General features: G+C 37.4%; 1 protein-coding gene across 3 annotated transcripts in view; it reads right to left on the bottom strand.

The window, feature by feature from the left end:
• The window catches only part of MAN1A1 (mannosidase alpha class 1A member 1), a 151,277-nt gene that overhangs the window by 81,231 nt on the left and 57,425 nt on the right, over positions 1-12,621 (bottom strand). For all 3 annotated transcript variants that reach the window (XM_052781210.1, XM_052781212.1, XM_052781213.1), the window contains exon 4: positions 8,791-8,871. In XM_052781210.1, coding sequence (XP_052637170.1) covers positions 8,791-8,871 — 81 coding nt within the window. The remainder of the gene's footprint in view (positions 1-8,790; positions 8,872-12,621) is intronic.

The raw sequence follows: 12,621 nt of genomic DNA, 5'->3' as shown, positions 1-12,621 counted from the left end.
TTGTTTCTTCTGCAGCAGATGCCACTGTCTGTACCCTATTGCTGGAGGCATGAAGGGCGTGCAAGAACAGCAATGATGCCTGCTTCTGATTTCAGGCATTCAATTTTCTCAATGATTTTCAGTTAGTTTGAAGCAGCAGGACTTGTATGTGGCACAAAGTGGTGTTTTGTAATGAATCTCTAATCCGATCCTTCAAACAGCAAACTGGATGAGGAACTTTCCCGATTTCATAATAAATTTCCATTCACTTGATTTGTATTTAAAATACTTAGAATTAATTAATGCTTACATATCCTTTAATAGAAGCAATTCAAATTGTTGGAAAAAGATACAAAAGTAGAAGGATTCTTCGCTAAAGTCAGATTTGGGAATCTGATGGAAGGCCTTAGTAGTCGCCAACAGAATGAAAAACAGAGGAATTTCCTACTGGATGGTTTATGCTTTTATCTTCCCTAAGCTAATAAGGAGAGGACATTTTCATCTGCTTAACTCCCAACTTAATGAAAAATAACCTCTGGAGCAGACTCAGTCTGTGGAGACAAAAGCACAAAATGGAACCTTACATAAACTAGCTATACGTTGTGAAAGATTTAGATGAAGAAATGAAGAGTTACTCCATGCCCAGAGTAAAATGCAGGTACATACTATTTTCACCTGTACTTTTTGGTGAAAAAAAATTCAGTACAATAATTCAATAACATTTATTACTTATCACCTAATTGAACTTTTATAATACATCCACAGAGATAATATACTTTCCCAAATATTTTATATAGCCTAGAATTAAAGGAGGATAAATAAATGCTGATCTATTCCCACTGTCAGCACCGACTGAGATATTTTTATGTTGCTTTCATTTGCAGAAATAAGTCAAATTCTCAGCTGTAAAATTACACATAAGGATTATTCTTTAGATACGGAAGGTATATTTGCAACAATATCAACACTGCTTGCAACTGTCTCCACAGGACCCTGTATTTAACCATACGTTGTACATTTTCTATTAAATTTGCAGAACAGGACAACCCCACCAACTCTTTGGGCAATATGTTTTTACTCTCCTTTTACTCTTCTTTATTATTGCAATTGCATTTGGTGCTGCAAAATGACAGAACTGAATACTGAGATAAACAAAAAGAGACAAATGTCTTGGAAACTGAACTTCTTTGCAGATGCATGGTGACTCTGGACAGACTGTTAAGAGCGTATCGTTTCTTCTGTATAGTATATTAACCACATGCAAAGAATTCTTCTTTTGGGTCTATCTAGAGCTGCTGCTCAAAAGGAAAGCACCCACACTAGTATTTCTGGTAGACATGCCCTCTCCAACTGTTCTGCAGAACCACAATCAAGTGAAACTGCAGGAGCTGGTTGAGAGCCAAATCCTCAGAACAAACCAACCAGCTCCCTCTCAGCTGCTTGAATTCTACTTAATAATATAGCTCACGAGCTCATGTCAAACACACCAGCTGTTACAATCACAATCAGATATTACTTAGCTCTCATTATCATCCATTCTCCTTTCTAACAGTTTACCAGCTTTAGCATCAGACTGTAGTAGCCTGGAGGCGAGCAGGGACTTTTGTTAAAATTAATGTAATGAGCGATAAGTAAGTTTGCCATGGGACAAACTAAATTTTTTTTGTTGTTTTGAAAAAGCTCCCCAAACAAACAAACTCCTTTCAGTTATGCAAAAGGAAAACCACTAAAAGTGAAGAATGTGATTGTGTACAGGTCAGAGTTCTGAACTCGTGTTTCTCAGACCAAAATCAGGGCTCTGACTCCTGGTTTCACAGTAGGCTTAGTTATGGCAGCTGCAGCAGGCTGTCACCATAGCTCCTCTGTCCCCCTGCTACGGATATTCATGCTGGTGACAGACATCTGAAAGGGAAACATACCCACTGCTGAACTCCAGCAGACAGCAATTCACTGAATTAATGTATATTGCCACTATTTTCACTTCATATTAGTAAAGCAGCCTGAGAGTCTTTATTATGAGGCACAAAAATTGTTGGTGATGGCAGTGGATTGCGTGCCTGGTATACAGGTGGCAGAGGCTCCACAAGGCTTCAGGTACGTAGAGCTGAGTAGGAGTTCCCTGTCAGGGTATATATACGTGGTATCAGTAACTCCAAAGCAGAGAAGGAAGAGAAGGAAAACCAAGAAGCAAAATTTGAATTAAGTGCAAGACTGGGAATCAGCATCTCTGTCACCGTTCTTTGAAGTTTCCTCAGAATTATGTGTGGGGCCAGCTGGAGAGGCAGAGTTGCACAGAGCAGCTGAGCAAGTAGCATTGGGAGAAAGGGGTCAGAAGTATTAGGAAAGAGGAAGCTTTTGGAGTATAGGGAACCTATTGAACAGAGATGGGTTTCATCAACAGTGACAGTATAATTGCACTGCAGGAACTTAAGAGACAGAAACAGAAGACTGAAGGGCAGTCTGCTTGCAACAGCAGAAGAACAATCTACATCAAAGAAAATCTTAAGTCGAGATTATTTTCAGAATGTGAATCCATAGGGATTCTGTAGTACATTTTGATGCAGCTAGCACAGAAAGAGAACAGCCTTAGATCTATTAAAGGTGGTGAAGAGACTGAAATACTAATGGAGATTACAGACTGTGATTGTGGGAAGCAGAGGAGATTTTAAATCCTTCTCTGTTCCCGAGTAGGCTGTTAAGTGCTACATCAGAGCAGACATAAACCATGCTTTTATACACTGCAACGACAGCTTCTTGCAGAAACTCAGAGTCTGTAAGAGAAAAAGTAGCTCTTGATTTAGTTTAACATATTACTGTCTAACGGGCCACATGCTCCAGTTCAACATGCTGTTACAAACAAAAGGTTCACTTCGGTTATGTTTATGTTTGGAACGGGAATCAAGAAGACCACCTGAAATGACCTTAGAAAGGAACAGCCAAATGGGTAAAATGCTTGGAGATGACTTGGAGGATAAAAGATGAGGTTCACAGTCACAAGACTCACAAATCAAAAGGCTCAGATGACTTCTATCTTCTTTTGGTGTGACTGTAAAGAAGGTAATTAAAAGCAAGAGTATATTAAGTCCAATTAAGGAACACAGAAATTGATAATGTCTGACAAGCTAAATGAAAAACTATTAAGTCAGCCTAAAAGTAATTTCTGAATAACAAGTTTTTAAAGTTAAAAAACAACAAAAAAAAAAGAGAAATGAGGCCTGCTAGAAAGCCAGGAGGAACAATTAAGAGATGTCTGTGTAAAAGAGCACAGTGCATGAAACAAAGTCATTACAGAAAAGCTAAATTTCCCCAGTGTCGAGTCTTGAAGAACATAGGCAGATTGCCATGCAAGGAGATTTTTAAAAGGACAAGCCTAATGCACTGTCCCAATATTGAGGCTGGACTAGATGACCTCTTGAGGTCCCTTCCAAGCTGAACGACTCCAGGATTCTATGAAATACGGAAGTTAAAAAAAATATCATAAATCAATAAAAATGAAACAAATCATCAAGATAATTTCAGAGCTCTAAAAGAACTAAAACGTGACACCACTGAAGTATTGCTGTATCATGTAAAGTGGCAGCAGATGGATGGTAGGTGGCAAGCAGGACCCAAATCTGAAAACAGGGCTGCAGAAAACTACAGGCAATTGCAGTCTTCTAGTTCCTACTGAACAGGGAATTCTGCTGCCAGTCTGTGAAGATGCTTCAGGAGGAGTTAAGAGGCATTCACACAGAACTGATCAAGCTGATACAGTATGCCTGGAGTTTCAAACAGCATTAGAAATCAAGCTTCCGAGACATAAAAGGAAAAGTCCTCTTGTTAATTAGTGTCAAGTTAAGTGAAAAGCGGGAGATAAAACATGCGGTCAATCCTCTCACTGGTGAGATACGATCCCCAAGGCATCTATACCAGAACTTACATTCCTGATTTGCAGAAATAGGCCAATACCTTTGTATAAGTGACAAACTTCATCCTCCTACTATTCAAGATTGCTAAACGATGAATTATATTTTTTTGTATTTACGGAATTTAAATATTCTTTATGAAGGGAGACTTCTACAAGAGAGGAAGAGCCAGATAAAAATAGCTACAGCTAAATTCTGGAGAATGTCTCAGCATTATATGAAGTCAGCAATGTTTTGTGGTCAGCCTGGCAAAGGCAGCTCTAGATCAATACCATCTGTATCATTATTTCATGTCTGCTCCTCATTAGTAAGACAGCACTACCATCACTGATGGATGGTTGTTTTAAGTCAGCAATGATTAGGTCTGAAGTCAGACAGGAGGCCAAGATCATCAAGTGAGGTTGAATAGCGGCACTGTAACCCCTATTGTAAATGCAGATATAAACTAATTAGGTGATATGTCATCGCTATTTTTTTTCCTTCTTTTTTTCTTTTTTACTTCTAATTAACAGTTGGTAGACAGTAATAGATGAAACTCAGAAAGTCCAACATTTATCATGATGAAGAATAGTTTGTTGTGGTTTTTTATTGCTTCATCCTGATCAGAATAAGTTCCTTCAAACAGGAATATATACTGCCAAAGTAAGAAAAAAAAAAAAACAAACCCAAACCAAAAAAACCAAAAACCTGTTACATTTCTGCTTCATGCCATGGATAGAAATGGCAATATGAACATCATTATCAACTTTATTTTGTCTTCCTCCAGTGAAGACAACTATCTTTAGTCCTAGAAAAGAGAAGGTTATATTATGCAGGAAGAACAGCTGCTGAATCCAAAATATTTTAACTCTGGGGAGAAAAAAAAAAAAAAAAATTACTCATCCCATTCAAAAAATGGAAAGCTTTGAAGGAATCTGGGAGCTTACCAGCTGGATCTGAAAATCACGTTCTCCTTATTCACTTCAGAGCATTTTGGATTTACTTTTTTGCTACTCATACAAACAGCAATTGCTAAATGCTCCTTCCATTTCTGCCTATGCAATGTATTCCCTGACTGTGAAACCAACCTTCAAGTAAAACAGTCCCCTTACTACAAAGCTTTAGCAGTACCTGTAAGAACCACCCATCAGTAAACCAGAAGAGCTAGTCAGATCAGTATTTAGGTTTGTATATTCTCTACAAGCAGTGCCATACACTTACCATGACTTTCAGCACCAGTATCAGAGTTATTCCCAACAGTAAAGATTACAGTGCTCAGAAATAATGTTTGTCATCTCCATGAATTCCAAGAAGGGTCTTAGCTGCTGTTAGAGGATACAGTGTTGTCCTCCTCCAAAAGCTAACATATTATCTCCTTATATGACTACATTTGGAAGTGTGCTTTCCTATGGCATACAATACTCCTGAGCCTTGGTATACCAGAATTTTACATCAGACTAGTAAGTACAGCAAAGCAGTTGTAAAACAAATCTCTCCCTTTCTAGACGTGATTTTCCAGTACAAAACCAAAAAAGGCTGCATACCAAGTTGCTTAGAAAATGAATCACACATCCACTCATGAATTCAGGTTTAATTTAAACAAAACGATCAAGAAAGTTTGCAAAAAAATCTGTCCTGTTCCTATGGGTTAAATTTACCATATTACAGGCTCCTCCAGATGCTTTCATACAAACAACAACAACAAAACCAATACTATCGGTGCTTTAAAGGAGCCAGGTTTACTTTTAGTAATCCCTTACAGCTACTGACTCACGGAAAAATACCATGGAAGCATTCACATGCAATATTACTATGAGGGACTTCAAAAAACAAACAAACAAAAAACCACCAAACCCCAAAACCAAAAAAACCCAGAGCAGTCCTTAAAAAAGTTACTCATCTTGAAGTTTTCTGGTATTTGTAGCTGTTTTACAAATGAAGTTTGATATTTGACTGGAATTCTTTCTAGCTTGAGTTTAAATAGCAATCATAAAATAAAAAAAAGATGTGACAGTGTATGACACTCTTCTAACACTTTTTGATATTTCATATGAATTCAGGTAAGGCAGAAATTGTAGGAAGTTTAATAGAATGCATCTCATAGCTCTATTTGCAAGCGAGCACCACACACAGTTACCAAGAGACAAAGCATTCAATTTGTTCCTTTTTAGAATTATTCACATTGGTGCCTTTATCTAAATGAACTACTAAGTGAGCAGGATGTTTTAGGAAGTACTCAGTATGATAGGATATTCTTTAATCATGATTAGTTAGACTTACAAATGATTATGGAACATACAATGTGTTGCAGCTTTGGATCATTACCCATGGAAATGTAATTCCGCAGTACAAACAATAATTATTTCCGTCACCCTTTTTACTGAAACATAGCTTGCTTTAATTAGGATATTGACAAGTGAGCACAGCATATATAAGATTTTTAAATAGTTAATCTGACAAAGAATTAAATGAGCTTTTAACTGAGAAAGCTTAATCCTCCAAACAGCCTGCACACAGGTTGTTCCACCCCTTTTGGAACGCCCACTAATATAATGGACGAACATTCTATTATTATATGATTAAAGCTGTATTTTCTATGGTGGCAGCCAGCCTCTGGGGCCCTCAGTTCTTCCCACACCTGTCAGCAGCACCAGTGGAAGACAGACCCACGCAAGATGGGAAACCTCACACTGCTGCACCGCTGCTCTGTCCTCCGAACGGCTGCATCCCGCTCCTCCCATAGACAGCAGCTGGCCATGGCTTCAGCGTCTTGCATTTAGGAGATGAAGCGGGAGGTTTCCCCAAATCTGATAAAGGCAAAGCATGCCGAGTTGCACTCTCTAAGCCACTAGGACAACTGTTAGTTTAGGAACATCACTGTCTTGGACAGCAAATGTTTATCAAAGAGCATGAAAACCAGCCACAAGCATGGGCAGTGCTCTTCCCAGCCTGCAAGAGCTCAGGACCCTCCTTAATCATACATGTCATCTTTGAGTTTAGGAGCCCATTTTACTTTCATTAATGACTCCATCCATTTTTAGCATGGACACTAGCATCCAGTTTCACCAATATTCCACTGCAAAGAGTTCCACTTAATTATCCATTGTGTGAAACACTTTCATTTAAATGTTTCCTCACTACATTTGTACAAGAGTTTTATTTGAACACCAGTGTTGCGACCAATCTAGTCCAAGAGGTGGTGGTAAAACTGCCTCTCTAAAACAGAAGGAATGGTTGAGAAGCAATGACTAGGTGTTATTTAGGAGAACCTATATGCACTGATTGAAAGTGAGTCTGCACACTAACAGACACAAGATATAAACCATCAACATATATATATGAAATCAACGGCACTGATCACAAATGGTTCAGGCATTTCTTGGCAGACAACGGCCGCTTGATGTAAAGGCTCACATGTGCTCCTCTACCAGCTCGCTGTCTGCCAAGAAGCATCCCCTGCTTCTGTCAGAACCGGTTAATTAAAATGTAGCAATAGGTTATACTGGAAAAGTTCACTCCTGTTTGCAAGAAGTAGATCTGCAGTGAAAGATTTAATTGCAGAAGGAAAAGCTTTCAATTCTAGACACCCTTAGATATGTTTATTTCTGGTTGCTGAGTTACTGTAGGAGGACAAGTGATTTCCTTCAAGAGCTGGAGATGAAACATTAAGTAAAACAATATTTAGTAAAGATCAAGAAGCCAGCTACCAAGCACCTCTCCATTTTTTTCATTACTGTTAAGCGTGAATTTGAAATGGGTCTAAGGGTGATTTTTCTTTTTCCAGAAAATTATAAGACAGTTAAAATACAAAAAATTGTGTATTTTAAAACATTAATGTCTTTTCAGTACCACCTATGCTCAGGACATGACCATGGGAAATAAACAGTTAAGTCTGCGTAAGACAAGAATGTCAGAGGAACGTTGTCTCCTTATAACTGCTTTGTCAGGTACATGACCCAATAGTACCTGCTAAGACAGCTTTAACATAATGATAAATTTTAACAAAACCCGATATTTAAGTTATTTTAAAGTGACAGTTTCAAAACAGAGCTTTACCCAGTATTTGGGAAATTTACATATTAAAGAAAATTACACATCTTTAGGGTTTTGTGGAGTTTCCACCAGTAATTGCTTTGGATTGAAAAAAATCCTACGATAAATTCAACTTACAGTTAGAGAGTATTAACTTGTGTTAATCGTACAGTAAAATACTATTATAATCCAGAGACAGGAACAAGAATTTAAACTAGTAAGATTAAAGACTTTTCAAGTGCCAAGCTAAAAATTTAAAATATCACAGTACCTGTGACTTAGTATAGCCTTCTCCAAATATATTACAGAAATAATTGCATTAGTCAAAGCTCTTAGATGAAATTGCTTCTCCATCCTCTCCAGAAACCATGACAGGCAATAGAAATTAATGGGATATCAATGCTTTAAAGACATTTACATGTATAGGTTTACCAGGTATCTTTTCATTCTTAGCATGTCTTTTCCATGTGAGTTGAAGATTCAGGTTCAGGAAGGCCGACAGAAGTATAGTTTATAGGAGTTAATGGATATGCTCGAAACCAATTTGTGAAGCAGGAAGCTGATGCACCAAATCTACCACTACCATGGCATAGGAACTACATAATTACACACTCCAGCACAAAGCCTCGTAAGAACATACTGAGTATTGTTTCAACTCAGGAAAAAAAGAAAAAGAAAAAAAAAATCATTTAACACTTACATGAAGTAACAGTTTTAAGACTTATGCAAAGCAACAGTAATAGAAGCAAGAAAAGCCATTGGACAGGTCTCTGTTGTACAAGCCATTTTCAAAGTTCCAAACAAGTTTATTTTGGATAAATGATATTATTAAACTAAAAGTTAACTACTTGTCTAGGTTATGATATTGCAGATAAACCATGTGGAAATATCTTACCTCTTCTCCCGAAAGATAATAAGCTGAAAGCAGTCCACCGACAAAACGAATATTCACTTCAAATACCGAAATTTCAGCATTCTGTTGAAATAAACAAACACAGTTTTATTCCCTGAAACTTTTCTGTATGGTTTAGTTTGGTTGTTTTTTTCTTTTTTTACATACATGCAGGTATTAAGCTACAACAGCTGTAAATAGCAAAACACAGAAGATGTAGGGAAAGCCAACATAAGTGAACTGAAGAGCATTTTAAAGTATTTCCTTCCCTTCCTCACGTTAACAAAATATCCTCCTCTCCATTATCCTCATCCTGTTTAACTTTTCGTCTCTTCCGCGTGGACATAAGGCATTCTCTAAACCCACACATCTAAGTACTTCCTTGCAGATGATTCAGCGCTCACACACAAAAAGTGCTCTCAGATCACGTCCCACACTGCCTCAACCTCACACCATCTCTTCTCAGGCACCGTATGAGAAGTTCTTGATCAGAGTATCGTATCAAGAGCTCTCCTACTTCAGTCTAAATGCAGGTTATTGTAAAATGGGGGGTAACATTAGAATGAGTTAATTACACGTTCATGATAAAGATGTAACCATGACATGTATTCACTAGGAAGCAGATGATCGTTCACGATTACAGTGACAGCCCTTCCCAAGCTGGCCTGGTCTTCACCAGTGATAGAGACTAGGTTTGCTGTACTGAGCAGTATAGATCCAGCCATTATCTATCTCAAAACTCAAAGCACATTCTTCTCTGCCTTTTTAAATTCAAACCTAAAAGAAGAACCCGAGTCTCATGATTACTACATTCTCTTGGTCTTTACCAAGTCAGTTCCAATTTTACCCCAACACACAACATTCAATCCGCTCAACAGGCATTCAGTTGAAAAGCTCATCTACCGAAGTTTCTTAATTTTTGCTTTTTTATGTTAATACTACTTTTTATATTTTTGTATTTCTGTAGAAAAAATAGTACCCAGCAGCCAATCTTCTAAGCTTTTGGGCACATAAATAAGGTGTTTGACTTTTGTGTGTTCTTAGTTGTTCTTGCTTCTATTGCGTTGTTTTTCCACCTTCTATTTGCTGAAATAAAATACACTATATTTAATATAAACCAATGCATGGTGGAGCAGTGGGATTTTCTTCCGAAGGGCTTGCAGGCTTTTCTCATTCAGCTAGTTTTTGTACTTTTCCAGTTTAAATGTTCAGATGTCAGTTTATGTAGGAGGGAAGAAGTTGCTCCCTGTTTTCTATGGATTTTATTTTCTAGTAAACTGCCTTTGCAGAAGAAAGCAGCACAAGGTTACTTATTAGAAATATTACTTCATGCTTTTCAGTTTGCAAGGCACTCTGATGAAGGAAAGGTATCTAGACACATTGCAGAGAGCTGTTAAGTGTTTCATCAGCTGTGAAGGTACAGACTTCAAAAAACACTCACAGACTTGCTACAATGCTTGTCCACTTACCCTCAAGCATTTAACTTTTCTCCTCTACAATCTATTTTGCACCTCCCCCTCTAAAAATTGAGGATATTATTTCATTCACAGAATTGTTCTGATTAATAAAGAATTCATATAGTATGCGTGTGCCTGTGTAGTTTTTTTATACACACAAGCACAATTCAAAGGGGCAAAGTAAAGCCATCACACACACCTGCCTATTGAAAACTCACACCTGGCATCACATGTTAAGACTGCAAACCAAAAAAGTTATATTGCACTGTTCAGAAAAGAACATTTTTCCAAGTTTATTTTAAGTGTACTAAAACTCTACAGTTTCTCCTCACCCACTGCTCTCCCAATACTGGTCTACTCTTATTCTTTCTGAAAGAAACTACGGGGGTGGGTGGGGTGTGTGGGGGGAAGGCTTAATTTCTGTTTCCACAATTAATCTGATATTTCTGCTTCAAAGCGTTCAGTCATTGTCTCACTGAATCCAGCAAAAAGGAGAATGAATTAACTGGAAACAGGTATTCACTTTAACTAGTGACATTTCTATGTGTTTCTTTTTTATACCATGCTATATAGTAAACCTGGGGAAATGGATATAAAAACATTTAAATCCTCTAGAAATCTGAACTAACTAGACAATATAGCTGTTCACCTGCTAAGCAGGCTACGTATGTAAGAACTCTACATTAAATAAAGAAGTCTACCTTAACTAAATCCAATGCATAAAGCAGCTTGTAGAGAACTGATCTGACTTAAGAAAAGCTGATCTGATCTGACTGATGAAAGGATGATTAAAGCAGTGATAGGGGCAGCTTCTCTTCCCTGGAGCTTGAGCTAGCTGAAACTCCTATAAATAGTATTGTACTTGAGAACCTTCCTCAGAAGTTCAGATTCTTTCCATTTCAATCCCGAGGATCGGCACACGCCAAGAACTTTTCTTTGATGTGGGAAAGTTGAAGCTGTAAGAGGTAGGTATTAGACAAGGAAATGAGTTAATCAGATATCCCAGACACTTATGTTTCCTGTAAGGATTGAATTAAATTACTTTTTGATTTTGAATTGCTCAAAGTAAACTGAGTGATATGTGAGCTCAATATTTTGTCTCCAGAACCTTACATTTTGCCTTTCTGGATTTAATACAGCCACTTAACTCACAAACCACTGTTATCTTTCAAGGAATGCAAAGGCCCTTTAAGAAAAGCTCAGTACGTATGCACTGACACGCTTCTGGAAATCAGTTACAGACAAAAAGACGACTTTGAAGTAATGTGAATAAAGATTTTACTGTCGAACCACGAAGATTAATTGCACTGTAATCCTGAACGTTTGCTGAAGTGGTGATCTTTCAGGATGTTTCTTGAAGCTAACCATTCTTTTAATGTTATCAGATTTCTAGTACTTCACTTGCACACATCTCTGAACCCGTTGCCTCTTACTAAAATCTTTATATAAGCCACTGAAGCAGACGCAATTAATGAAATGGACAGACATTTCATTAATGGCAGATTGAAAGCTGTATGCTTAATACATAGTTATTACTAAACTCATTATGCCATGCTAGTAGTATTCTCAGAAAGCACAGGAATTATAGCAATTTCAGCTAAAGAAGTTTTATAATTTCATGTCAAAGAAACATTCATCTCTACATGGAAAGTTCCTGTGAAGGAATCTGTTAAGAAAAGTAAACTTGTCCTAAAAGTAACGGATTTCTGCTACACCAACTTTACCCTTCCTTCTGGTTTGATTTTTTAAATTTTTTGTATTACACATTTAAGATGCCACACCCTGATCATTACCCTCTTCATATTTTAATCATCATCCACATACCATTTGCACAAATAAGTCTGTATATTTCTACTCAGCAGTCAAATCCTAAGAAATGTTATTTTCTACTTTGCTTGCAGATCCAGTTGTACACAAATACCTTATGATCCATTTAACAGTGTCAAAATATATAGGAAAAACCTTCATCTGCGCTTCCCAAAGTTTCTACTTTACCAGCTGAAGAGGCCAGAATTATTTTATTTTTTATTTCAAGTTTAACCTTCTCTTTCAAACCATCATTGTATCATTACATAGTAGGTCTGAGAAGTGGCTGAATTAATTCCGTCGTATCTAATGGAACTTCTATAAGCAGCGACTGGACATGCTTATTTTAAGATGACTACGATGTTCCTTTTGTAAGATCCCAAGTATATAAGACAGCTCTGACCAACTGGATAGATATAATTTCTAATTTTACAGTCTTTTCATTAGTACCCCAATTAGGCTGGATGGCCATGTGCTGTGGATGACGACATATGAAACGCCTTTGTTAGTACATGTCTGTGCTAAGCCCTTAGTGTTCCTATGCAATACCATCTTGCTCTGGCTGCTAGTT

The sequence above is a fragment of the Harpia harpyja genome, chromosome 3 (assembly GCF_026419915.1).
Source record: "Harpia harpyja isolate bHarHar1 chromosome 3, bHarHar1 primary haplotype, whole genome shotgun sequence".
Classification (NCBI taxonomy): domain Eukaryota; kingdom Metazoa; phylum Chordata; class Aves; order Accipitriformes; family Accipitridae; genus Harpia; species Harpia harpyja.
This window is presented reverse-complemented; position numbering and strand designations above follow the sequence as displayed.